Here is a 27,843-nt window from a genome sequence, read left to right as displayed (position 1 = left end):
CGTCTTCCCGAAGCAGTTACTTTATTTTTCGTGATTTTGACAAGTCTGCCGTCAAGCTCCTTTCCAGTACAAAAAAAAAGAAAAAAGCTTACATATTTTCAAATATTCAGTGCTTATATTGAGATTTAAAGATTTGTGACTGATAAAATCGAAGTGCCGTGTGTTAAATTGTGAAAGCACAAATGAATTGAAATGAGTTTTTTTGATTTTTATACGGATGACGCCATGGCAAGAAACTGTCTTGTGTGTGTATAATTTATTGTGTGTATTGGTAGTTTCGATTACTTTCGCCTACTCTTCCTCTTCACAAACAAGTAATTCCCCTTCCTTCGTTCCTGAAGCCTTCGACACAACGAGTCCGGAAGGTGCAACCTGGTATTTTTCTCATCATAAAACTGGTATGACTCACTATTTTCAATGATGCCAACTTTCTTTCAAAAGAGCTTCATTAGACCGCGTTCACACAGGGAGACTTTCGTGGCTTCAACGTTGCGGATTGTCTTTTAGTGTTACCCGTCGTGTTCACACACATTGGAATTGTTTGTTGTAAGTCTAAAGTCAACAACGGCATTGATAAAAGCAGTGTTGAGAGAGCACGACCATCACAAGTAACGAGTTGAAGTAAGTAATGTTGCCTTGTATGAACGTCGTCTTACTAATTCTCTTTAAGTGCTACCAAACAAACGTAATTTTTGACAATTCTGTTCCAGCGCTGCCAAGAGCTGTTCATTTATACCAGTTGCTTCATCTATTCGTCCCTTGCTAACGCTTGGCGAAACGAAGACGCCTATTGTATGTACGTATATGGTATATATGTAGCCAGTTTAAAGAATGTATAAATAGTGTAACATCTTTGCTAAGAAATATTTTTCTGGCTTTAACTAAGTACTGATCCACACTACGCACTGAGAGCCTCAATTAATTGAACTTCTTTCTAAACAAATTTTTATTAAATTCATTGGATACTATAACAAAGTATTAGGTAAAAAAACCACATTCAGATTTTCGAAATATTTTTTTTTTACTATTTTAAGATTTTAATACAATTATTTTGAAGAAAGAATTTTTCTCGGGGTTATATGTAATACGTAGGTGGAAAAATGCCAATAAATTCAAAATTTAACACCGAAAAACTTTAATTTAAAGTACATTTCAATTAAATATATTGCATCTTTTTCAATTTTGCTTTGCGATTTTATTTTAAGAACTTTAATATGTGTTTTTTTTTCATTTACCTACATATATTGCAAAAACAACAGTCAACATCACATCCTCCTAACCTTGTTCAATTTCTTTTATACGTATTTAATATTTAATTAGGTCTATGAAATTCATGCTGCCTTAAATGTGTGTGTATATTTTATATGTAAGTATATACAGACACTATTATTTTTACATGCATACATATGCATGTATAAATGTATAGGTTATGTGCGAGTCATAGTTGTCGCCTCCCGACAAGCATAGGCATGATGCGGGGGTTCGCTTATAGTTTGATATCTTATTTTTTAACACTTAAAGTTATGTAAGTATATATACACCCATATACATATAAGTATAAGTATAAGTATATGCTTTCTCTATTTTTATATTTATATGTGTATGTTGCTTTTGGTTTATGCATGTATGTAAATAAATAACAATAAATAACATTCAATAGCCTTTTATTTTGTAACTACTGTTAAATTATAATAGATATGTAATTGATATGTGAGTGTGTGTTTCTTCTAGCAAAACGGCGCTTAGTGCTACTTGGGGAGTGCCAGACCAGTACTCTAACCATTTGCCCTTCTCCTTAGAAACACATATGACATGAGTTAGCGGGGAAATGGTCGTGTAATTTGGGACCAATGTCATTTTTGATCAGTTATCAATTTATCGATCAATACATTTTTTATGTAATTTATTTTTAAAATTAGTTTTTTTTAGTCATTATCTGATTTGTATAGTGTCTACGTTTTTTCTTTTATTTTAATGAAGCTATGGATTTTTTAAGTCTTTATTTTTGTGAGCTGTAGTTGTATGTAGATACTAACGAATTACATTTGTCTACAAGCACATAACGGTACATGCTAAATATAATATATATATGTACACAATTCTATCCTCATATAGCTTGTTGAAATAATTTAATGGCAAATATGTATATATGAAATTTTCGGCAATCGAATTTCATCGCCTAAATTAATACAAGGTGGCGCAAAATCAATCATCCAATTTTGTTTTCGAATAACTTTTTTAAGAAATAAAAAATAATAATTTTAAGTGTGGAATATGAATCTTTTTATAGGTACGTCCGCCGTAGCTGAATGGATTGGTGTGTCAGTATCATTCGGAAGCGCGCAGTTTCAAATCTCTGTGCATCGGAGATTGGCCCTCGAATGCATTTTTGTCCTGAAAAAGCTCCTCATAAGAAACCATTCGCTGTACAAAGTCACCTTCAAACCGTAGGTCTCCACAAATAAGGGGAGGAGCTCGGCCAAACACCTAACAAGTCACCTACAAGCCAATTATTTATTTATTTTTATATTTGTACATTAGGCGAAATAAAAAGTTCTGAGAGCTCTTTCGCTTTATTTCCTAACATAGTTGACATTAACCGACTTGGATAACTTTTTCTGGCTAAGCTTCAATTCCTGAACAATGGATGTCAATCCGAATCCACGATTTCCATGATTTTATTGGCATTTTGGACCATTGGCCTACCAGAGCATCGTGCCACGTCCATAAATACAGAGTGGCATTTTGGAAACTACCACTTGGCTGCTGAATCGACACCATACATTTGCACAATTTCTATGCCATTGAATTAAGTGAGCATTTTTTAACACAAAAATATTTGAACAGTCTCAAGATTTGAGATTAAATATATTCATGAAGCAAATAATTTGTACCAATTGTTACAAGCTTTCAAGTTGTGGTGTCCATGTATGAAAAAAACTTGCAAAGGAGGGGAAAGTGAGAGAGCAAAATGACATTTCATATTGAGGGGAAGTTGCAAGTTTTTACTGGATAAATTGGTACTTGTAAGAATTTGCAAGTGAGAAAAACAGCTGATCGCAAATGGTGATTAAAATGAAGAATGTAAGTAAATAGATTTTAGATAAAATTTATAACGCTTATTTCAAGTATTATTTTAAATAGGAACCGACAAATAATATAGAGGTAGATGTGTACTTCTGAACCACCGCCTCCAGTCACCGTTGCTGCAGTTTCCGAAATACAAATCGAAAGCATTGAAGGTATCTTTTGTGATTTATGCTTGTACTTTTGGTTATTAATTAATTAAGCAATATATGTATATACATATGTACATACATGCGCAGAGACGAAAGCAAGAATGAAGAAAGCTGTGATTGCCACAATAATACAATTGCTAATGGAATGGAATGAAAAAACAAAAGCTCCTCATAAAAATATCTGCCGTTCGGAGTCGGCTTGAAACTGTAGGTCCTCCATTTGTGGAAAAACATCAAGACGCCCACCACAAATAGGAGGAGCAGCTCGGCCAAACACCCAAAAAGGGTGTACGCGCCAATTATATATATATTGTATATATATAATGGAAATTATTGTGGACCAAAGAAAATCATGTGTTGCCCAAGCACTTTATTTTCTTTATTTTTTTTTTTTTAATTTAATATTGTAATTTTCATTTATAATTTTATTTTTTTAATTTTTTTGTTTTTTCTGCCAACAATTTAATCAGCAGTTCGTAAAACTTGCAAATAGTTATTGGCTTTGCGTTAACATACTTTTTTGGTAATTTTCTCTTTGAGAGGGAATTCTCGAAAATTAAGTTACTGGATAATTTTCACATGAACAGACTTGATGTGTAAGATAAATTCAACTTAAAATTACTTAATTAGGCAAAACAAAATTAATTTAAGAAACATTTAGTGACATTTTTTAAATTTTATTTTCAACAAGTACAGCCCATTCGTGCATACTTCAATTTCTTTATTCCTTAGTTTTGCAGGGCACAGCCTACTTCATCCCTAAAAACTTCGGTTTTTTCAGCGGATTTGATTTGGTTCATTTGATGACAAGGATTACTTAGTGAGCCAATATATGTATGTATAGTATGAATGTTAGTAAGCATTATGACTCTTTTAATATTCATTAATATCTATTTTAATTCACTAAATAGTATCTTAATTCTTACATTTGTATCTGTCTTCGTATATCCTGTACTACTCATATATTGTATATTTAAATGTAATCTAACAATTTAAATCAAAATGATATGTATTCGTTTTCAATTTGTAGATCAAATATATTTGTCTCGGCTAACATTTTCTATGAATTTGTATTTCTTCAAACTTTTCAGCGTAATGATATGCATTCGTCTAATAGACAGTTAGGTAAATTGTGTGTAGATTTTCAATTACATTTACTCCTACACACATTTGCATGTAGGCCTTTTTTTACTTTCTACTTCGATTTCTTTTTTCTACATATTATTATTATTGTTTTTTTTTTTATTCGTTTATACTATTTAATTTTTTGCTTAATTCCATTCTTAGAATTTTTTGATTTACTGACGTTTTCCTACCAAAAATCGTTTCACAAATGGTTTGTATTTCATAGGATATAATGGAAGGACACATGACAGAGTTGAGTTTTTAGTCTCACTTCAATACAATTACATACCCACTACCTCATTTGCTTAGAACTTTTTGCTGTATAAATAATACGAAATTCGTTTGGGGAAAACTCAATTGTGTAACTTCGTTGTGCGGAGTGAGTCAGGTAATCTCGAAATTAAATATTCGTGCCATAAATTCTTGTCCAAATTTTATGCTTAAGTACTGTAGTCACTGTAGTTACAGAGAACAAATAATAAGCCTCTTCAATTCCCTATTTCCCCGCTCGCTATCTCTATGCTTGATTAACTGGACGAATGGCCTCTGGTGACGGTCAAGCATTGTTTGACAAGAACTTTATATGTGTGCGTGTCGGGTGCTTGACGCTAATATCTAAAATTTTTGATTTTTACCGACAACAAGTATGTGTGACACGACGCCACCCGACTGCACTAACACATATAAAGCTCAGTCAAGCATGCTGTATCGTCACCAGAGGCCAGAAAAATTTGCATGCTAAAGCAACAACAAAGTTATCGAGTAAGATTCTCCGCTAGCGAATATGGCTATAGCTCATTAAGCTGCACTGCCTTACCAGCACATGTAATTTAAGGCAGCTCTCTTCCCACGTAGCTGACATACATATGTTCATTTTTACCAGTTGCTTCATCTATTCGCCACTTGCAAAGTCTTGGCGAAAAAAAGAGGCCTAATATTTATGTTGAGCAATGAATAAATTTCAAGCGAGTATCGAACTACATACTCGCACTGCTCGATACCCGAGTACCTGAAGCGCTATTCTGAACATATGTACATACATATATACAAACATAGCCTACACCTATGACTGAAGATGTATTTAGGCTTAAGTATCTAAAATCCCTCGACATAAATTACGCTTTAATTTCATTAAAATTCAAAAAATCCATCACAGTGGCCTATTTAATTTTCTCAGTAGCGACATTTCGATTATATTGAGTTGTGGAGAGAAAATTATCAGTTGTTTCTTTTTTTTGCTTGAATTTAAACCATTATGTGTGTTTTCTGAATAAAATAAAGCAAAACAAATCGCTGAACTCCGCCAAGCAGACATATTCGGTGTTAGTACCGGGCAATGTTATAGATAGTTATCGATATTTTCAATAACTTCGCTGGAACGTCAGCAGCAGTTGAGGGTATTTAGTATAAAATCTCATCCTATAGCTTATGCGCCCTTCAGCAAGTGATCAGTGATAGTGCCGATCTATGCCATTTTCAGATGTTCGGCTTAGACCAGGCGCTAATCTGTCATTGAGTTATGCTGCGATGGAGAGAATCTAAATTTTGAGGACATCTCGCTCTCAGTGAATTTGACAGAATCAGTTGATTTGCTGATGCAATAATATAATATTTGTATTAATTTATTGTTGTATTGTTTTTCATTTTTATTGTTATTAACGAACGAATTTATCGCACTACGTCTTTCCCTTTATTGCCTGCTCACTTGTTACGCTACCATCAGAAATATTCTCAGCGATGTCACAGTCTTGTCATCTCTCATTCTTGAAGTACCGCTGCTCAACTTCTGGTTGTATGTTGAAGAGAGTAAGCACTGAGTTGAAGTTTGCGTTTATATTCGCATTTTGTAAGATATTTAAACCAGCCAAGAGGTTTGTAAAATGTGATTTTAATCAAATTTTTCCTTGCTGGAGAGTTTCTCATTAATTCGTGGACTTTTGAAAAGCTATTTTTATATATATATTACAATATATTATATAATTGGTTCATATGTGTGTTTATCAGTTTCACTGGTAGATATTTATTGTATTGAACTGCTTGAGTGTTCAAAACTCATTAGCTGCATTACTCATCGGTAACCAGCGGTAACCAACTTTTACTGTCGTTTGTTTTTTTTTTGTTATTTAAGTGAAGTAACAGTTCAGTTTTGAAAGATGGATTATTTGGCAGGAATTGACTTACATACGAGTACAAACATATGAATGCATACATATATACATGTATATATGTATGTACTTATAGGGTTATATACAGTTAGAATTTAAAAAAAAATTGATTTTTTTTTTTTCTTAATGTACATATATTTAAGAATACACGCAGAAAATGTAATATAGTTCCGGTGAATATTTTCGAAGTTACACGCAATTTTGAAAAGGCCTTTCAGAGTGCTTGAAAGTGCTTTTCAAATTTTAATGTTGTAAAATGGTGATTTCAAAGTCGGTGACCAACATTACTCGAAAACGGCTAAACCGATTAGTCTCAAATTTTAACCCGAGCTTAACCGCCATTTTGTCAAAAAAATTTATTTTGCTTATTACTTCGATTAATTACTAGATTTAACATTACTTAACGAAATATGTTTGGTTTTTTAAGTTCAGAGGATCCAGTTCGGAGATATATGAAGTGTTCACCGCAAAACGACTTTTTTGCTCCCCAGTTAAAAGATAACATAATACGAATTTAAAAGTTTTCTCAGAAAAATTTTGGAAAATTCGCTTTTTTCGCCTTCTAACTGTGTAGAACCCTATAAAGTTGAACTCTGCCGTATCGAAAAATGGTTTTACTTGCATACTTCGCAGAATAAACAACGCTGGATTGTCAGGGTTTGCGCTTTATCCATTACGGAGAGAAGAGTAAATAATATTGTTTTCTCAAAATTCATAAAAATCTTTTTTTTTTTGTTTAATTCATCTACATTCTCTAACTTGTTAACATACTTGAAGGTACTTATTTCTTAAACTCATTCAATGGAAATGCATTTGATATGTGTAGGTAAGAGTTTTTGTTACACCACAGATAAATTTAGTGCACGTTTGTATTCTCTAGGATATACGAGGGTATCCATATGTATGTCTTACATTCGTATTAGGTATGCATTTCCCAAGCAAATGCGTGTGTGTGCTCATTTGTATGCACTGATATGTTTGTATTTATTGTTTAATGGCCTAATATATGTATATATATGCATTTATTTTCGTTTTTAAAAATTACACAAACATCTATAATTCACACTGTTCTAAGCATAAAATAATAATGTTTGAAATTTAGTGCGTTTTTTGTAAAGTATACTAAGCACTTTTTAACTTCATTAAATGAAATAACTTTGTTTTACCATAGACAGTACCAAGACAACTTTTAAATTCCTACTTTGTATAATTTAGCTAGAGCAACAAAAACAATAAATGCCGTACATTTAGTAACGCATAATTTACATATCGCTTGTTTGATGGAAGAATGGCATAACTAAAAAACAGAAAAATTCAAGAGAAGCGGCTTTGAGGTCTCCAATTTTATACCATACAACAACTAAGCAAAAAATCCATATTCTTTTCCCAATTATTTCATTAAGTTTTGAACTTTTTACATAACGGAAAGTAAGTAACCATTAAGAATAATAGATACCAGGTTTGCTCGTTAGGTATGGTGAAAAAAAATGTTTAGGGGAACTTTGGATTCTACGTCATTCGTTTTGTGTTTCACTAAGCTAAAGCTAAATTTTGTGAGACACACAACTAAACTGCACTAAACTTTCACAAAACTTAGCTTAGCTTACTGAAACGCAAAACTAATGACGTCGGCATATCAGTCAAATTCGCTCAGAGCCAAATAACGGTCTGCTCGGTAGTACACCTCTAAAAATCTTTTCCCCATGAGTAACCACGATCACTTACACATACTTAACTAAAGTTATAATTTTTTTGTTGTTGTAATATTGCGTTCTTCCAGCAAACGCGCGATATGCATGTATACGTATGCATCTACCCATATTCAGCACCTGAGCTCCTAAAATACCCTTAACATTCCCCTCTACATCATTGTATTCAATAAAATACAACTACTTAGGACACGTGGAATAGTAGTATATGAACAATGTACATATATAGTATATATCAAGTATTTGTTAGTCACAATTTAAGCCAACAATAACAAGTGCGAATCTATTTATGTATAATATGTATATGTATGTATGTGAGTGTTATGTGCAGATTTACTTGTTGTAACAACATAAAGATCTGTTGCAAGCAAGCGCTAAATTCCAAATTAGTTTAGTTTTCTTTGTTTAGACTATTCTGTAGTTTAATATTAATTTTAAGTGAAATGTTCAACATTAGATTACTTTTGAAGTTATTACAACAAACATGGTTTTATATACTCAGTGGCTGAAAAACACATCGAACAAAAAAAATTTACAACACTGGCAACACTACACGAAAATAGTTTATAACCGTACATAATAATATATATATAATTAGTAAAGTTTTGCTTTGTTTATTTGCATTTTCTTTCATGCGTTGATATGTTTAGTTCATAAGCTTAATTTAAATACCATCACTTTTACGTACTTATCCAACTGCTTGGCGAGCACTCCTCTAAGTCTATTTTCGTTTGTATATTTACTTGTAATATGTCTGTGCAAGCGTGTATGTGTACCTTGTGTATAGTACTCGTAGTAGTTGGTTACCCGTAGAGATTTTGCCAATAATTTTTTGCAGTTTTTTTGGGAACCTTAAAATCAGTTGAGAAGTTATTAAATCTTTAACTTCTTTTTCAACATTTTTCTTACAATGCTAACCTGGCAATACTCTTTATTTTGGTATACAATTTTGAATTTATATATTAATTATGCACAAGTATTTTCTCTGTATGTCCGTATGTACCTTATATACGTATGCATGTGTGTTATTATGTGTGTATGTGTGTGTATGCGTATATATGTGTCATGATTAAATATTCACTTAGAAGGCAGTATTATCATGCTCAGCAGTTGGCACAGCCACACCTTGTCCGCTTAAATTGCTTCCGACACCTACGCCACCCCCTCCGCCGCCGATGTTGCTACTCTCACTACCGCTGCCACCTTTGCCCGCTGCCTTGCTCAACATTTTCTGCACTTGCGCCTGCGCTGTCTGCTGATTCATGCGTTTCGCCTCGGCAACGGGTAGATCATCGTCGGACTCGAGCGCTGGATTAATACGCCCGTTACGCTCATCCTTGCCAGCCATGGTGGCAGCACCATAGGAACGTGCCAATGGGCCAGCCATAACAGAAAGCTAAAAATGTAGATATTTTAATAAAACATTTACAATTTCAAATGTGCGGATAAGAAGAGAGCATGAAGAAGAATTGTATAAAGATGCTGATATGAACAAATTTAGTTTGATTTTTAATTTGATTTTTTAATTAAAATACCACCTATGAAATACTAATTTGTAAGCTTCGATATAATAAATATTTATACAGTTTGCAGATATTTTTCTATATGCTGAATTGGACATCTTATTTTTTCATAAAAACTTGCCAATTTACATTAAAAACTGAAAATGAGCGATTTTCTATTATCGATTCACTAGCTTTGACTTTATTCCAACCTCAACTGGAAAACTCAATTATACGTTAAAAATGCATTTTTAAAATAATAAATCGCGCGTGTTCGAAAATTTTACCAATAACAATTCTCACTGCAGGTAGTAGATTTTATCCAACTATGAAATGAGTAAATTTTTTTCAAATCCTTGCACAAAAGAGATTTTTCAAAAAATGTTGTCCAGAAATCCTATAGAAGGCAATTATTGACCGATTTTAATAATTTTTTTCTTAAAATGCTTGTAAATGATTTTGGAAGAGATTGTCTAGGCCCAAGTTTCAGCTTTTTTTATTATAAAAAGCCCAAAATTCGGAAAATCTTTAAGAATAAAAAATTGTATGTATTCAAATTTGGTTTGGCATTTTTTTATAGTAGTTCTAATCAACGGTATTCCATTCTGGAAAGTACGAAAATTTCTAGCCTCTCTCTAGCCTTTTTTTTTTAAGGACAAACCTAGAAAATTTACTAGAAAATTTTCAAAAAATTGATATAGACGTTTTTGGGATTGATGAGCTCGAATTCATTATCCATGTGTATTTGCGGTGTAAAATTGAAAGTCAGTTCACCTTCAAACACAGAATATTCACCGAAAATTAAAAAAAATTGTTGTATATGTTTTTGAGGTTGTTGCTTCAGAATTCATTGTTCGTTTGTCCTTACGAGGTGAATCCTAACTCTATATCCATCTGGCCTTATTCCAAGGTAATCAATAGCCTTGACTTCGGGGAAAACACTCTTGAATTAGGATGAAACTCTTAAAAGTTCCCGTACCCAAACAAAAGCTACCCGACTAGAAATTTTGGTAAGGCGGTGATTAGGCGCAAATAAGGCAGACCGCATTCCAAATTTGCGCCTCATAAGGCAGCCAAACTAGGCCCAAGTCCAGAAAGGTATCGCCACGCATCTTCCTCATTAGGCGCAGGTTCGAAAAACCGAACTTCGGTAATACTCCGGATGCCCTTCTACAAATCAGTTAGGGATTCCAATTTATGACTAAGTGAGACACTGCCACAGATTTTCGAGACCACAACCAAATTTGGTATTATTCTGGCATGCCAGTCTTTGCCTTGCCTAACGTGGGCCTGGTAAGGTAATAGAGAGGCATGCCTCAGTAAGGCCTGCCTAATTCGGGCCTAACTGATTCTTCGGCATGCCGCACTGTAATTCTAGTCGGGTATATGAAGGTTTCAGTTTTTATGGGAGGTGCTACGCTCTCTTTTCCCATGGCAACCATAAAAAAGTTATAAGCTATTTGTTGCTTTTCCAATATCTACCACTTTTCACCAAACGTATGGTATATACAATTTATGCATTCATGACATTTTTCATCAAGGTTTTGGGAAAGGAAGCTGTGCCAAGGCGCAAGCAAAACTAAGGAGGGAATCCATGGCAAATAGAGCTTGGGGCCACCAGTGAGAGCATAGAAAAAGTAGTTAAAGGTAAAATATTTTAACATTTAATAAATGAAACAGCATGGGATTTTTAACGTAGGTTTCTACAGAATTCAAAAGCAAGACCAAGAAGAAGCTGTCTCAAAATTTAGCCGAAGGTCGTGCAGCTGGTGGGTGGCCAAACGTTTTGCATATTCTAGCATCTCTGAAAGAAGCCGTAGTGAGATTTTTAAAATATGAAGCTTGCATGGATCCACCAGGAAATAAAATTGAAATTGGATAAGATGCATCTCTTAATTTCCTTCTACATTTCGCCAACTCCATTAAACTACCACTTTCATCTGCACTCTCATCACTAAACCTATTCTATAACCAATGTTATAAAATGTAAATCAAATTCCGTAAAATCGTTAGAATAGAATCGACAAGAGTCTATTATACTGCCAGTAGACATTCGCAATATTTGATTTCCGTCAAATCGGTGGGTGTTTCATTGAAATAGCGCGAACTAAAGGGTGGTTAAATTTCAAGGGCCGATGTTGAATGTGAACCACACCTAAGCGTCAAGTTCTTTTCTGCATTTCATTTGTCATTTTTCAATCCCAGACTGACTCAATTTGAATCATGGAAAAATACACAATCGAGCAACGCGTTAAAGTTATTCAGGCTTATTATTAAAGCATTCAAATCAAAATGCATAACGCGCACTTCGTCACTTCAGTGATGAGACGCATTTTCACCTCAGTGGATTCGTTAATTAGCAGAATTGCCACATTTGAGCGAATGATAACCCAAGAGTGATTGCCGAAAAACTAATGCCACCCACAAAGAGTGACTGTTTGGTGCGGTTTATGGGCCGGCGGCATCATTGGGCCGTATTTTTTTCCAAAATGAGGCCGGTCAGGCAGTTACTGTGAATAGTGTTCGCTATCGTGAGATGATAACGAACTTTTTATGGCCCGAATTGGAAAATATGGATGTGGACGATATGTGGTTTCAATGTGCCACTTGTCACACAGTTATCGAAATAATTGCTATTTTGCGCGAAAATTTTGATGGCCGAATAATCTCACGTCGCGGCGACACCGTTGGACTTCTTTCTTTGGGGTTATTGGAAAGAAAAGGTGTACGTTGATAAGCCAGCAACGATTCAAGAGCTAAAGGATGACATAATTCGGCACATTAAAGGCATAGAACCTCAATTATGCCTCAGCGTCATCGAAAATTTGGACCATCGGATGGAATATTATCATAATAAAGAGAAATGACAATAATTTCCTTAAAAAAATTGTATTTTATTCAAAATCAACACCGACCCTTGAAACTTAACCACCCTTTATATAGGTATATGTTATATAATATATATAAAGGGGTTGAAATACCCCTAACCTAGAGAGCATCCAAAAAAAAGAGAAGGATCAATTCATATACGAAAACTCGAATGAAACTTCCCATCAGCAAAATCTGTTTAATTCCATAGGATTTAAATTTGATGTAAATACGCCTTGTCATAGTGAATTTCGTTTGGGAGTTTTGGTACATGAGCTCCACCTTCTTTTGGCAATGACAATCAAGTGAACTTTTTTTTCAATTTTTTAAGGTGTTTACTCAATTGATGAGTTTGTAATCTTCTTTCTCTTTTTTAAACACCTTTTGAGTCGAAATCTGTTTGTAACCTCTCTGTCAGAGTGAAACAACTTCAACGAAATCATTCAAAAACTTACCTGCTCTCCAGCTTCTGACGGCTCGCCCACCCTTTGTACATCTTCAGGAATATTTACTACACAACGGAAATAATCGTAACCCGGCGGAAGTTTGCCCGATTCAAACATCATTCTGAAAATACAAACACCATGTAAATGCGAAAATGTATGCATGCATACGTATGTATATGTATGTATTTGATTCACTTGGATCTTTACGCTTACTTTGTCCACCAGGAAACTCCTATCAGTGTAATCAGACTCATTAGCATGGCCGTGGTGCGGAAGGGGAATAACTGTGTTTGTGTCTCCGCATCGTAGCCGGGGAAATGTATGAGTGGCGGCAAACCAAGCAATGCTTCGCCGCCCGATAAACGAATAAAGAGCGCTACTATGTAGGCAGCGAGACTGCCATAGGTATTACAGTGCTTCTTAAAATGTACGACCATCAAAAGTTGCGGGAACAATATGACATACACTAAATCCGAACACATTGACCTATAATTAATGTAGACGTTAGAAGGTGTGCTAAATTAATACATTTTGACTTTTCTGTCCGCCTCTTACCAAAGACCATAGATGGAGGGAATTGTAAGCGCCATTATAGTTGAAAGTATGCCCACTATTATAATTGCGACACGCATCACCCAAATAATTTCCATTTCGGAAGCTTTCTGCCGGAAAATCAACTTGTAAACATTGCGTGCAAACATGGAGGCGGCCGAGAGCACCGACGAGTCCGCCGAGGACATGACAGCAGCTGATACGGCGCCAAGACCAAAAAAGGATACAAAGTCGGGGGTAAGATACTGCAATACCATGGGTAGAATCATGCTCGTCTGCTCGACGGTCAGTGGATAGGGGCCAACGTATTCGGTTTCATTCCATGCTAAACGAGAAAGAAAGAGGTGAGACATAATTACTATTGACATTCCATTTACATTCTCAGAAAAAGGCAAATAGATTTCAATCTACTTCTATTACTAATCATTATATTAAATATTATACCATAATTAATACCCTGCCGGAAACATTTTGTCGAGAGCGAACGTGAAAAAAGAAAATCAGTAATGGATTTGAATTGCATTATATTTGGCTGTAAAATCACAACCTGCGATTGTTCGTGAGCTCGAGCACCTTAAAGTAAATAAAGCTTTTGTTTATCGCACCATTACTCGTTACAATGATTCTGGTAGCATCGCGAAACGTCATGGAGGTGGACATCAAAAGCCTGCAACGTACATCCATCGCATACTGAAAAACGATCTAAAAGTCAAGCCTTACAAGATCCAAAAGACGCATGATGTCACACCAAAGCAGCAACAAGTCAGACTTGAGAGAGCGAAGGAGCTGCTTTGCATGGCCGAAAGCGGTCAATTTCCGAATAATGTGTTTTCTGACGAAAAATTTTTCAATTTAAGCAATTCGTAAACACACAAAACGATAGGGTTTATTTTACCGACCATTCATACGAGAATTTGAATCGTCGATTCGTCACCAGGAGCCAGCACCTGCCTCAGGTAATGGTTTGAGCTGCTGTAACCGCAGATGGATGAGAAATATTATGAGGAAAGTATTCTGTTTGTCTTTGAGGTTGTTTTGAAGCCGGGGGCAGACAAACATTTCGGTAGCAGTCCATGGACGTTTCAACGGGGCTCGGCACCGTCTCACAAAGCTCGAGTGATCCCAGAATGGCTAAAAAACAACGTTCCGAACTTCAGTACGTCCTCACCATGGCCCTCAAATTCACCAGACGCGAATCCGATGGACTATTCTCTTTGGGCCATTTTATAGAGCAAGATCCGAACTAAAAGTTTCACCAGTCTCGAGCCACTGAAAAAAACCATTGTCCGCGAGTGTCATATTCGGGCAAATTGCGATTTGTTTAATAATAAATAAATTCGTTACACTTCGAGTGCCAACCCTGTATGCAAGCACAAATTAGGTTAGACAAGGTCTACTGTGGGTAGTTGCGTATTTATCTTTCTTTCTACAAAATCCAAATCGTTTCTGAGTATTCAGGGTTCCCTTGAAAATTGGATATACAGGTCAAGTCTTTCGGAAACCACTCATATAAATCAAAATTCACGATACATATATATTTTTAACGCTCGTTAATTTAATAATAATCCTTCTGGCGTGTTTAAGACTTGGCTTCTCTTGGGTAGCACTCAGTATGATAACTACGGTAATATAAACTATTTATTAAACATCAGGCCTCTTCGGTTCGCCAAGCTTTAGCAAGTGGCAAATAGATGAAGCAACTGGTACAAGTAAATATTGTTGGTAGCACTGGGAAAGACCTGCCAAAAATTACATTTGTTTGAAAGAACTTAATGAGCATTCGTAAGAACGCATTCATACAGGTAAAAATTTCTTGCATCAACTCGTTACTTATGATGCTCGTGTTCTATCAACATGTCATATCATAAAAATATTTTTGAAGCCGCCATCTTTTAATGACGCAACTCACTAAGGAAGTTACATCCCTAGCTGACTTCCAGTGAAAGCTTAGTGACATTCGGTTCGGTGGAAGCGAAGTTATTGCATCTAAAGTGACAGTATTCTTATGTCAGCGAGTTTTGAACCGCTGCTCACAGACTGCACTATTCCTCTGGCCATTTTTACATTAAAGACTAGTACTCAATCACATCTGTGAAAATTCGACAGCAACATGCATTTGGTTTGCCGTGAAATGTTACAAACGTCAAATTTTTGAGAAATTGGAAAATTTTGGTAAGAAAAGTATTTTTAAACAAATCAATACAGATATCTTATTGGCTCAAAAAAATATAAAGTAGATTTACTGATGCTATTTGCGAAGACGTTTCGCTTAAAAATGCCATGTCTTCGGAGTATTCGAACTCAGACACTTCACTCACGAATAAAATGTCAATTTTGGCTTAATGTTAAATGTCATGTGTGATTTAAATAGAGGTGAAAAAATTTTGCTGGCATAATTTTGCGCGGTGTTTTCACGGCGTGAACTAAATACTACGTTGGCTGAGATACATATGAAATTTCACGCATATTTCACGGCAATGCAGAATTTGAAAACCATTTTATTTGAAATGCCAATTTCGCGTTAATAATGCAAGAAGTTTTTACAGACGATTTTTGAAAAAGTAAAAACTAATGAGGTGAGCAGATTGCCAGACTACTGCAGCATTCTGCAATTCCAGAATTTCCCCCTTCATTTATAATAAATAAATATACAAGAATAAAATAATAACCATTATGTGTTTAGGCCGATATCCCAATACAATTTATTTCGAAGCCTAGGTGCCATTACCAGTCGATGAGAGATGACTACTGACGAAAACGATTGCGAATAAGACCGTGGAAGTAATAAGACCCGAAATGTGGTAGTTGTAATGTCAATATTTATAATATACTTAAATATACCTAAATCTGAGTCGTTCTGGAAAGTGTTCATCACGCGCTCATGCCAACTTATGGTGTTCAGCGATGAATTCCATTTTTGGATTAATGGCTATGTCAATAAGCAAAATTGCCCTATTTAGGCTAAAGAGCAACCGGAAGCCATTCAAGATCAGTCATTACATCAATTAAAAACAAAGACACAACCATTTTATGTGGCATATGGGTTGGAGGAATCATGGGCCTATATTTCTTCAAAGACAAAGCTGGCATCAATGTAACAGAGAATGGCGAAAGCTATTGTGCCACAATAAACGACTTTTTGATGCCGAAAATTGAGGCCCCTGATTTCCACAACATTTGATTACAACAAAATGACGCTACCTGCCATACAGCCCGTGAAACAATGGCTTTAACGCGTCGTCCGTCCTTGTTTCGATGAGCAATTTATCTCTCGTTTCGGGCCAGTGGATTGGCCACCAAGATCGTGTGATATCCCACCTTTGGACTTTTATTTGGGGGATATGTATAAATGCTTTGTGGATAACCCAGCTTCGATTGAGGTATTAGAAGCCAACATTATTAAAGTTGTTCACGAGATACCGACCGAAGTCTTCCAGCGAATCATTCAAAATTGATGTTTATGCCGAAATACGGCGCAGTTGCGGCCAACATTTGAAAGCGATTATTTAAAAAAATAAATATCATGAATGGTCCTACACAAAAATAATCAAGGCTGCCCAATCAATTTGAATTTTCGATGTTTTATTTCAATTTAAAATTCGATACCACTAAATTGATCAATTTTTGATATTCTCTGTGATTTATTATGAGGAATGCAGTTTCCTTATGGTGAAAAAAATTGAGCGGGGTGACCAGTATATGGTAAGACCATTAACCGATACTTGCCGGATTGCCGTCTGAACAACGACTGATTGGACAAATATGTGAATACGTGCGAAATGAGCGGACAGAATCTCCGATGATGTGGCAACCGAAGTTACCCTCACAATTTTGTTTCGGAGGGCCAAATCTTGTTATATATCATCCTTGAGTTCAACTTGCACCAAAAAATGTCTAAAACAAAGGAGAGACAACTTTTTTCGGAACCCCTTGAATGTCATTCAGCATGCTAAAAATTAATAAGTGTCAAAACCTCAGCAAGTAGTGGAGAATGGGGAGTTGTGAGACATTGTTACCGTTCGGCATTATTCATTTGTTTACATTCGATTTTAAGTGTCAACAAGTGTTCTCGATGCGATCTCACTTTTCAGCTAGCTTTGGTCATATTTACACGCATTCGACGCGTCTCTCCAGTTACTGTGTTTTGGAATGTCTCGGTAAGTTTTTTTCATAATTTGTTTTGCGATACATTCGATCAGTTGTTATAGCAAATTGCAAATGTCAATATATATAAATTATTAATTGTCCTATTAGCTTTGAATTTACACATTCACTTGGGCATGAACGTTCGATGTGTTTATGACTACGCGGCCATTTATAAAAAAAAACGATTTGGGGAGTTGTAAGACAACAAATATGGGGAGTTGTGAGACACCGTTTTTTTCGACGTTTTAACGCATCTTTCATAAGTACCTCGCAATATTCATGCATTGTTTGTATATATATCATGAAATTTTTGTTAAATTTGAGTTTTTATTGTTTTAAGTTAAGCAGAAACAACTCCATTCATTGCAATGTATGCGATCGAGCTGTGCACCTAAAGTGTGCCAATTTACGAACTGGTTATTATACATGTTCTCACTGCGAATCATCAGATTGATGCCATTGCATTTTTTATACACTTTTTTATAACAATTGTCTTTTCTTTTTTATTTTTCATCTTAATAAAGAACTAACAACTAAAATAAGTCATTCTTATTGATTTAAACCATGGTGTCTCACAACTCCCCACACTTTTGTATTTTGTATTATATTTTATATGATTATATATAATTTTAATTTTAAGGAAAATTGTAGTTTTGTAATAGGCCATACCAATAGCTTCCAGTATTCATTGACTAAAGATTCCATCGTTGACATATGCAGAATATTGAGATTTTGAGTAATACGGGTCCAAAAACAAAACCCGTCTCAAAACTCCCCATTCTCCCTTATCTAATTAAAAGCTTCTTTCTTAGATGTGATAAATTACGTTCTCGAGTTTTTGTAGAGGAACGAGACGAAACTGCAACTTCTCCACTTTAAAAGTTCTCTAAGTGTACTCAAATTACTACTAGCATACTAAATTTACCTGTGGCTTTGGCAATAGCGCCAATGAGTACCGGTGGGATCGCCATTAGGATGCAACCTGCGGCCGCAACATATGACAGCAATTGAGCGCGGCCAGCTGTCTTACTCGATAGCACGCGTTGAAAATACACCTGCCAGGGTATACCGCCAAAGATCAGCAACAATCCATAGTCTATGTAAAACCACTGCTTCGTTGGTTCTACATGGCCAATCCAGTCAACCTCCATCGATGACAAGCTTTTCACATGATCGTTGGCCCATGCAAACGGTATACACATCCATAGGCCAATAAAGATGCAAAACAATTGTATTACATCGGTATAAGCAACGGAGTACAAGCCGCCGAAAAGTGTGTAGAAAATGGCAATACAAGAAGAAAGTATCACCGAAGTGCGATGATCCATATCAATGATGACGGACAAAGTGGCGCCTACAAAAAATTGCACACTTTAGTTAAACCGACTTAAAATTATTCAAAATGTGGTAAAGTCATACCCAAAGCAGCTAAAATTCCAGCAGCCCAGAATACCTCACCACAAAGTGCTGGCAAGAAAAGTAAACCACCCATACGTTCACCAAAAGAATCCTGCAACGGATCCAACATGGTGATGTAACCCTGTTTACGCATGGGATTTGCAAAAAAAATACCACCTGCAAATAAATGGTTTAAATAGTTTACCAAAGCACACATACACACATATAAAAAAGGCACTCTACAATGCGTCACAATGATTGAACTTACCGAAAACCAAGCTTAAGGCATAACCAAATGGCGCCTGACACCACACCAAACCCGATGTGTAGATGGCCTCTGCTGTACCATTTATATAGCCACCCCCGACCCAAGTTGCTGTGAAGAATATAAAATGTAAACATATAATAATTTCAATGTCACAGTGAATACACTAAAGAGCAATTAGGTGCCAATGGCAAATTGACCTCCAACGCTGGGTCGCCTCTCACTCTACGTATACTCACCGGTCATTGTGAATATGCCAACAAAAAGACCAATGGAGCGTCCTGCTAGCATCACCTCCTCCTCAGAATCATTGCCGGCCGCTTTCTTACGTCCCGCCCAAATGCCCACGATTAGAATCAACAAATAGAAGAGCACAATGCTCACAACACCAGCGATATTAATCATGTTTGTAGTTAGTTGCGCTGCCTTGAAACGTGTATTATCTCCAAATTATTATTTTAATCGAAAGTTTGTCTTAGTTTAGTTGCAGGTTAGACAGCTAATGCTTACGACTGAGTGATGACCTTGTCCTTGCTTAGTTGCAGTTTGATCTTATGTTGTTGTCAGTAAGTACAACATGGCCAATCGGAGCACTAATTTAAATAAAATGATAAATTGGTATTAGATTATTATTTAAACAAAGAAATATGTAACAATGTGTACATTGAATGTGGTGATGCATAAATGTATATGTAGTTATAAATTTTATTTATATACACTTTATCAAGTTTTCACATACTTGTACACTCCGGTTCACTTGAATAGAGGTAATAGTTTTTATGGAAGAAAGTGGTTATTATAATATATATATATATATATAGGTATATATAATTGGCGCATACACCCGTTTTGGGTGTTTGGCCGAGTTTCTCCTCCTATTTGTGGTGTGCGTCTTGATGTTGTTCCACAAATGGAGGGACCTACAGTTTTAAGCCGACTCCGAATGGCAGATATTTTTATGAAAAGCTTTTTCATGGCAGAAATACACTCGGGGGTTTGCCATTGCCTGCCGAGGGGCGACCGCTATTAGAAAAATGTTTTTCTTAATTTTGGTGCTTCGTCGAGATTCGAACCTACGTTCTCTCTGTAAATTCCGAATGGTAGTCACGCACCACGGCTACGGCGGCCGCCGAGGTTATTAAAGCAACCAAATTTGATCTACATATAATAGTAATCCAAGGTTTTCTGATACCTCAAGTGAAGATTGTTCTTTGCTCTAAAGTAAACATGCATCAAAATCTTATTCCATCTAACGGTATTTCAGAGCAGTAAAACTTCAGCAGCTGTAATACTGTGCTTGATTTATTGGTTCACTTGACTAGAGGCACTAACCAAATAAGAAAAAATAATAATAAATACAAGATTTTTTTTTACTTTTCTTATTTAAAGCTTAATAGTTTATGCTTCCACCTTGTTTATAAATTACTTCGTAAATACGTTGATGTACGGATTTGTATAAATTCCCCAGAGGGCCTAATGAAATTTCAAACCAGACCGTTTTAATGATTCGAGTCAAAGTATTTTCGTCTTCAGATTTTTGGCCATTCTCATAAACCCCACGAACAAGCCATCCACATGGATTTTCCATAATGTTCAGATCTGGTGAATATGGTGGCCATACTAAAGTTTCAACGTTTTGGGACGCAATTCAATTATTATTGCCTTTAATCAAGTGACCCGAACTGTACATACTTATGTATGTATGTAAATGGTTTTCCAATAACAGGTGTTATTTTGAATAGCCCGCTATTTCGGTAGATGTCACTTTTGAAGCTGTCATTTTTTAATATTTTACAAGTAGAAACTACGCCATTAAAAATGAAATGAAACGATACACGCTTAAACAACGCATTGAAATTATTAAAATTCACTATAAAAACGTTGAAAATTTGGCAGAGACGTTTCGTAAAACTCGAACATTTTTGGGTCATCGTGAAGCACCTTGTCGGACCGCAATACGAAATTGGTGAAAAAATTCGAGCTGTTGGGACAAGTTAGTGATGTGAAGAATAAAACCCGTGCACGTCGCTCAAGAACAGCCGAAAATATTGCTGTTGTAGCCGAAAGTGTTGTTCTTTGGACAAACCACATTCCACAAACGACGGCTTCTTCTCTTAGAAATTTCCTTATGCACATTAAGAAGTCCTTGTAAAAGGTAGCGCAAAATTGATCATCCAATTTTGTTTAACAATTTTTTTACTAAATAAAAAAAAATATTTTGAGTGGTGGAAATCTTTGTTTAGACCTTTGCGCGCTACATTACTTATATATTTGTATACTGGAGCTGTCTCTGCCGTAGTCTCACAAGTACGACCCATTTGCAAAAGTTAGAAATCTTCCGGGGGATTCAGAATGATAATCCATATTTTTCTCCATAAAAGGGTTCTTTTGGACTGGAAATCACTGTACAATAAAAAATCCCAGAACATGCACAGTTATGTTTTGGGAAAAAGCGGCGTTTTGATTCTAGTAACTAAATATATACCTAGCTTAGGAACCATTCGTTAGCAATTTAGCCCGCCTATCCTAGCTTGGTGATAAATGTAAACTACCTACACCTCCATGCAGGTGTTGCCCGTTTTGATTCAAGAGTGGTACTTTATTTTCTACCTACCATGCATATCTGCCGATCTCCCCCCGTCCCTTATCCACCAACTGCGGACGGGGCCGATGGGAGACGGGCAACTCCACACGACAGGTACCTGACGTTCTATGCTCTACTAGCAGTTAAAGGAAGACTTATACATATGTACATATATGTTAGCTTACGAAAATAGACTTAAGGCCACTCAATTGTATTTCGCTACAGCAAGTGATCTCTACGTACGAGTCTGCTCTCCAGCCGTGACGTAATAAATAAACAAGAAAGAGAATAGAGTTGTAGGGGAAATTCGCTAGTGAATAGCAATAAAAACAAAAAACAATACAACAATAAACTGAATACAAATATTATATTATTACGTCACCAAATCAGCGGATTCTGTCAAATTCACTGAGAGTAATATAGCAGTTCGCGGATGTCACCACTTCTGTATTCTTTCTATCGTTAATTTCGCACTTACTGACTGTTCTCTGAGCACGTTAATTCATATCAAGAGAGTTGTATGGGTACACCGCGATTTTTTTTTTAATTTTTTTTTTGTAACACTTCATTTTGCTCTACAAACTTACGGCACTGGAGTTTCACACTGCCACTGTAAATGAGACGGTTTTTTTTTAATCCTTCGATAGTTGTTTGGCCGAGCTCCTCCCCCAATTTATGGTGTGCGTGGCTTGATTTTATTCCACAAATCGAGAGGCCCACAGTTTTATGTCGTCTCTAAATATCAAATGGTAAATGGTTTTTTATGAGAAGCTTTTTCATGGCAGAAATACACTCGGAGGTTTTCCATTTTCTGCCGAGGGCGACTGCTATTAAAGAAAACATTTCATATCATTTTAGTGTTGTCGTGTTCACAATAGGTTTTGAACCTGGACAATAACGAATGGTAGTCACGTGGAATGGGTTTTAAAAAATTGAATCAGCAGTAGAACAACAGACAACTTCCGACCGTTTGGAGATCCAGATTTCATGAAATTTTATATAGTTATTACAACAGCTTCAGCTACAAGTAAGCGATATTTGCAGTAATTGACAGTCTTACACCGAGTTTTTTTTATCAAAATTTGCAATTGGCGTTACAATTTTCAATACAAATACTTTAAGATGGACCTACAAGTATGTTTTTATATAACCCCCCAAAGGCAACCGACTTTTAAGCCAATATTTTTACAGCAATGCACTTAGAGAATTTTCAGTAGATTTTATAATTTTTTTTTTTTTTGTGTCATGTTGATAAAGAGAGTTGAATCCATGGCTTTCTGATTATCAGTTGAAATATTTCTACCCATATTACAAAGCAAAGATGATATATTTACTAACAAGGCCCCTCTTATTTTTTTGATTCAGGCTTAAATTTGATATAGTGTGGCATAAATATTTGCTTTTCTTCTTCTTTATTTTGATTGGCACAGTAATTGCGCCAGATGCTTCTTCTAGCAATCACGGACGTCAATTAGACACATCAAGTGAAGTCTCTTGATTTTTCCAAAGTAAATAACATCTTTAACTTCTTCCGATATCACCGGCAGCTACCACACCGATCGCTCTTATGGTTTGAGTATTCTTACGACATGACCTAATGGAGCCACTACATCTTTATTCACTGCACTATGCTACATTTGTACCTGTGAAGCTCATTTATATTTCCATCTTCCACAGTATTTCGCTTGAGTGCACGAAGGGCCAACTTATCGAATGGTATTCTCATCCAAGCTTCCATGTCTTACTTTATAACGGATATGAGACACTTATAAAGCAGTGCTGTCCAAAATGAAAAATGTGAGTGTATAAGTGAGAACGGGAGAATGGGAGCAGCCCAGTGGGAAATTTAAACCAAAATAAATAAATATTGGATTGGAGTAGAAAATTTTTGTGGGAGGAATCGAAATGCCTTTTGATATTACATCTATAGCTTCCTTTGAACGACTTGTAACATAAAAGGCATTGCAAGTCGCCAAAGGCATTTTCTAGCATAAAAAAGTTGTCACAGGGCATTGTATTGCATACACTAAGCGTCGCGGGCAAACTCGGCGTTTATTCGTTGCTGGTTTGCTAACGACTGAACGATGGAGAGTAAGAATACGTGTGATCAATTGATGTATGGGATGGACAGCACTGTTATAAAGTGTGGCCCTCGTTCATCGAGAGAAGATTTTACTAATCAATTGTCTCCGCAGTCCAAAGTAGCTCGCCAAGAAATATTCCCTGGTGGATTTCAAGATTCATGTTATTTATTGTGTTCAAGAGAGCTCCCACGGGACGAGGAAACCGAGACAGAAATGCTCTTACACTTTGTTTGATTATTTTTAAAATGTCTTTAGAGTATCTCAAATAAGTTATCTAGTTATCTGTTGGCCTTCAATTGCTCACAGTGGTATTTCCAGTATCTGTAGATATTTACTATACATAAAGAAAGTGCATTACAGATTTCCACGGCGATCTTTTTTGTTTGTTTTTAATTTCCTCCATCTACTTGTTGTCTTAAAAATTACCAAAAATTACAATATACGATTATATTACGAGGAGCCTACCCATACTCTTTGGACACTGCTCACTCACTTGGATATTTCTTTGAGAAAGTGGTCGTCTTGATATTAAGTTATAAATGGAATATTCTACAGTTGACACCTCTGCATGACAGATGGTTGTATTAGACTTTCTCATTCGGAGGAATGTACTCGAATGTTTGCCTTTGTGTACCATGAGGGTGGGGTTTTAGGGAAAAAATTATTCCCACAAACTCTGAATTTCTACCGATATTCTACGAATAGCCACATTCGGCTAAGATGGTTCCATAGCTCATTGTACATAGTTCAATTTTAGATATTATGTTTTTAAAATTATCTTTCTATAAAATATTTTTGAGAGGGCAGAGTGATAAAAATAGTCCGAAAATGGCGAAGAACCGTAGATTCGGAAGAAGGATCTTCATAGATTCAAACAGTACCTAGTATCTAGAAAAGTGTGCCAAGATCACATATTTATTTATATAATTAGCGCTTAAATCCCTTCTGGATGCTTGGCAGAGCTCCTTCTCCTATTTGTGGTATGTATCCTGATGTTGTTCCATAAATGGAGGGACCAGCAGTTCGCAGTTTGATTGGCAGATGGATTTTATGAGGAGCTCTTTCATGGCAGGAATACATTCGGAGGTTTGCCATTGTCTGCCGAGGGGCGGGTGCTATTAGAAAGAAACTATTTCTATCACTCGTGTTTCGTTCCCGGGGTTTTGAACCTGTACACCGAATGGTAGTCAGGCCGCTGAGTAAATATCCAACCGGAAATTTCATAAGTTAAACCTTTCATACGAAGGTTTAAGGCTCGTTTAAATGGCAGCGATGCTTGTGGATGACTGAAAGACATTTTTGAATACATTTTGAAGGCATGTAAGAGTTGCTAGTTGCCTTTCATCCGAAAAAACGTGACGCCCTATGGCGCCTAGATGGTCCAGATGCCCTCTGAAGGGCATGGATACATTACCAAATGAAGAAGAACTTGGAGGGCATCTCAGTTTGCTGCCCACTGGCAGTAATCAAATTGAGAAATGCCGTAAAAGAGATTCATAAATTCTTCCCGACGAGTCTCCCAAACTCAATCGATAGGATCCAAGAGTGCTTAATTTTCGAAATAACTAAAGGTTAGAGCTATTTTAATTAAGGGTCAGCACGATAGATATTTATGTATTCTCTATGGATATTAATATGCCCAAAATTTGTTACAATAATTATGTGTTTTTCAATACATATCTAGTGACTCCGTTCTTGCCGACAATCGCTTTTGGAAAGTGTCGTCCATAAAATTTATGCGAAAATTGAGTTACAAGTGCACAAAAGAGAAAGAAAGAAAGATAGAGTGAGAGAATAAAAGTGCATACGCAAACTCAAATAAGCAAATAAATTCATTCACAAATATTTTTATTGGAACTTGTAGCAAAAGGCGCTCACAAATACAGCCAAATAAGCGCACAACACTATTCCATTTTATCGAAGCATACTTCTAGGCAGTTAGATACAATTGGAAAGTGGTAATCGAAATGAGTCGAAGTGCGTGAGCGCCAATAGTAGAGAGAGAATGAGCATTTGCAATAGAGAAAGCAAACAAAGGCAAACAAATTAAAAAACAAAAAAAAAAAAAACTATGCAAAAGAGTAGGAAGTTCTTTCGTGCATGTTGTTTGCTTTTTGATTAATGATTCAAGTGACTTCTACAGATAACAACTGATTCGAAAGAATTTGCGTTCTAATCAAAAATTATGCAACACCCATTTTCAATAAATATTTATAAAACTATATCACACCTTTCTAGTTAAAACGCTTCAAATGTATAGTTTGATGACTGCTTAATTTTAATTTCGAAACTTTTTTATTTTTTGGAATGATTTTACTACTTATATAATTACTGCTTTGATACGCTTGAAGCGTAATTTTTTTTTTTTTTTTTGATAACAAAAAATGTGCACAAATATTTCTTTTACTGAAAACTGCAGCTATCGCCCCAGCGCAGGGACGTCTTTTGAGACGGACTATTTCGCGTTTTAAAATGTAGCCCGCACATGTGCTCGAACAGTTCTCGATTCACGAAACGCTCGCATCAAAACGGTAGGCATTCGTTCGTTGTCTTTAAGTCGAGTATAAGTACTTTTCAATTTTCGTCCGCGTTATATAACGTTTGGTTGTAGTTTAAGGTTGTTCTTGCACGAAACTTGCGGTTCAAATTCCACTTAAGTGCTAAGGCGCGTATTCATTGCCAACCGAATAAACGATCGCAAACGAAAAACATCGTTGACATATAAAAACTGCACTAGCACAGACGACTCAATATACAGCCGCACGCTTCAGTATATGTGCCAATCTTTTCAGTGTCCACCTTGGCTGGCCACAAGCACTGGCAGGTGAGTGGGTGTGCGTGAAAAGGAAAGTGCGCCTGAATGTATACTTCAATTGCTATTCGACCCTTGCTCAAGTCGTCTAATTGATGTATTAGCGTTTTATTGCAACGAGTTTGACAATTTTAACAATATTTATCGTAATTTATTTTACAGAATTTTTATTTGGAGTAGATGAATATTTAGAATTGTTTTGGAAATTTATATATTTTTATTTTGTAGCAGTCATCACGGCGCCTAAGTTCGTGCTAACGTGTCGGTGGCAATTTTGTAACTGATTGCCTACGCCTGGAATAGTTCCTGTGATGGCATTTCAAATAAATCGTACATCCTTGGTGTGTGTATTGGTGACAGAGTTCATGATTCATTTTGGAAGTGGTACGACATTTTGAGCAATTGGAATTGAAGGGGAAGTCCATCCATGTGGAACTAATAATGGATGTACAAGTGGAAATTGTTACTGTGGAGGGGAACTGTGTTGAAAACAAAATACATCACATTACTCTTTTACTATTACTTATTCATATGCACTTGCATACACATGTATAGCCACAAGCACACTGTAAAAGCGAATGTAAGTAGAATAAAGTGCAAAAAGAATTTATAAACATTTAGATTTTAACATAGAAAAATCTTACCCACTGATAAAATTGCTAGGTACAAAATATGCATAATATTTAAAGGATGATGCAGTTTTTTGAAATTAAATGGTATATATAATAATAATAATTAATAGTGGTATATATAATAAAAAAAAACCTTATCCTTATTCCCACTACTTAGGACTGGTAACAGCAGGCTAATCACCTACCCTGTCAGAAATCAAAATAGATTAACGAAACCAACGCAAGTCTGAGACTTGTCGAGGCCCTATGTTCCCGAGTAGAGTGAACAAGGAAAAAGAAATAAATATTAATAATTATACCCTCTGCAATCTAAATG

The 27,843-nt window shown here is 35.8% G+C and overlaps 1 protein-coding gene across 2 annotated transcripts; it reads right to left on the bottom strand.

Moving 5' to 3' along the window:
• Positions 1–8,534: 8,534 nt before the first annotated feature.
• LOC128855211 (high-affinity choline transporter 1) lies at positions 8,535–27,155 on the bottom strand. Of its 2 annotated transcripts, XM_054089928.1 has the most exons (10): positions 26,314–27,155; positions 19,926–20,008; positions 19,655–19,858; positions 19,419–19,526; positions 19,172–19,327; positions 18,678–19,106; positions 13,610–13,931; positions 13,268–13,540; positions 13,064–13,175; positions 8,535–9,634 (listed from the first exon to the last, which is right to left on the bottom strand). In XM_054089928.1, the coding sequence occupies exons 3-10, from the start codon at positions 19,818–19,820 to the stop codon at positions 9,320–9,322; spliced, it is 1,881 nt and encodes a 626-aa protein (XP_053945903.1). In that variant the 5' UTR covers positions 19,821–19,858; positions 19,926–20,008; positions 26,314–27,155; the 3' UTR covers positions 8,535–9,319. The 2 variants fall into 2 exon arrangements, with proteins under 2 accessions (XP_053945903.1, XP_053945902.1); XM_054089927.1 differs by having other exon boundaries at positions 19,655–20,008.
• Between the last annotated feature and the right edge of the window lie 688 nt (positions 27,156–27,843).

Source organism: Anastrepha ludens, chromosome 2 (genome assembly GCF_028408465.1).
Source record: "Anastrepha ludens isolate Willacy chromosome 2, idAnaLude1.1, whole genome shotgun sequence".
Lineage (NCBI taxonomy): Eukaryota > Metazoa > Arthropoda > Insecta > Diptera > Tephritidae > Anastrepha > Anastrepha ludens.
Note: the sequence above shows the minus strand (reverse complement) of the source record. Positions and strands in the feature narration are given on the sequence as shown.

Coding starts and splice junctions, on each gene's coding strand:
- LOC128855211 (XM_054089927.1), bottom strand. CDS start 19,820: ATGATTAATATCGCTGGTGTTGTGAGCATTGTGCTCTTCTATTTGTTG. Junction 19,527..19,654: donor TGGCATATTCACAATGACCG/GTGAGTATACGT, acceptor TATTCTTCACAG/CAACTTGGGTCGGGGGTGGC. Junction 13,932..18,677: donor CGCTATTGCCAAAGCCACAG/GTAAATTTAGTA, acceptor TTTCTCGTTTAG/CATGGAATGAAACCGAATAC.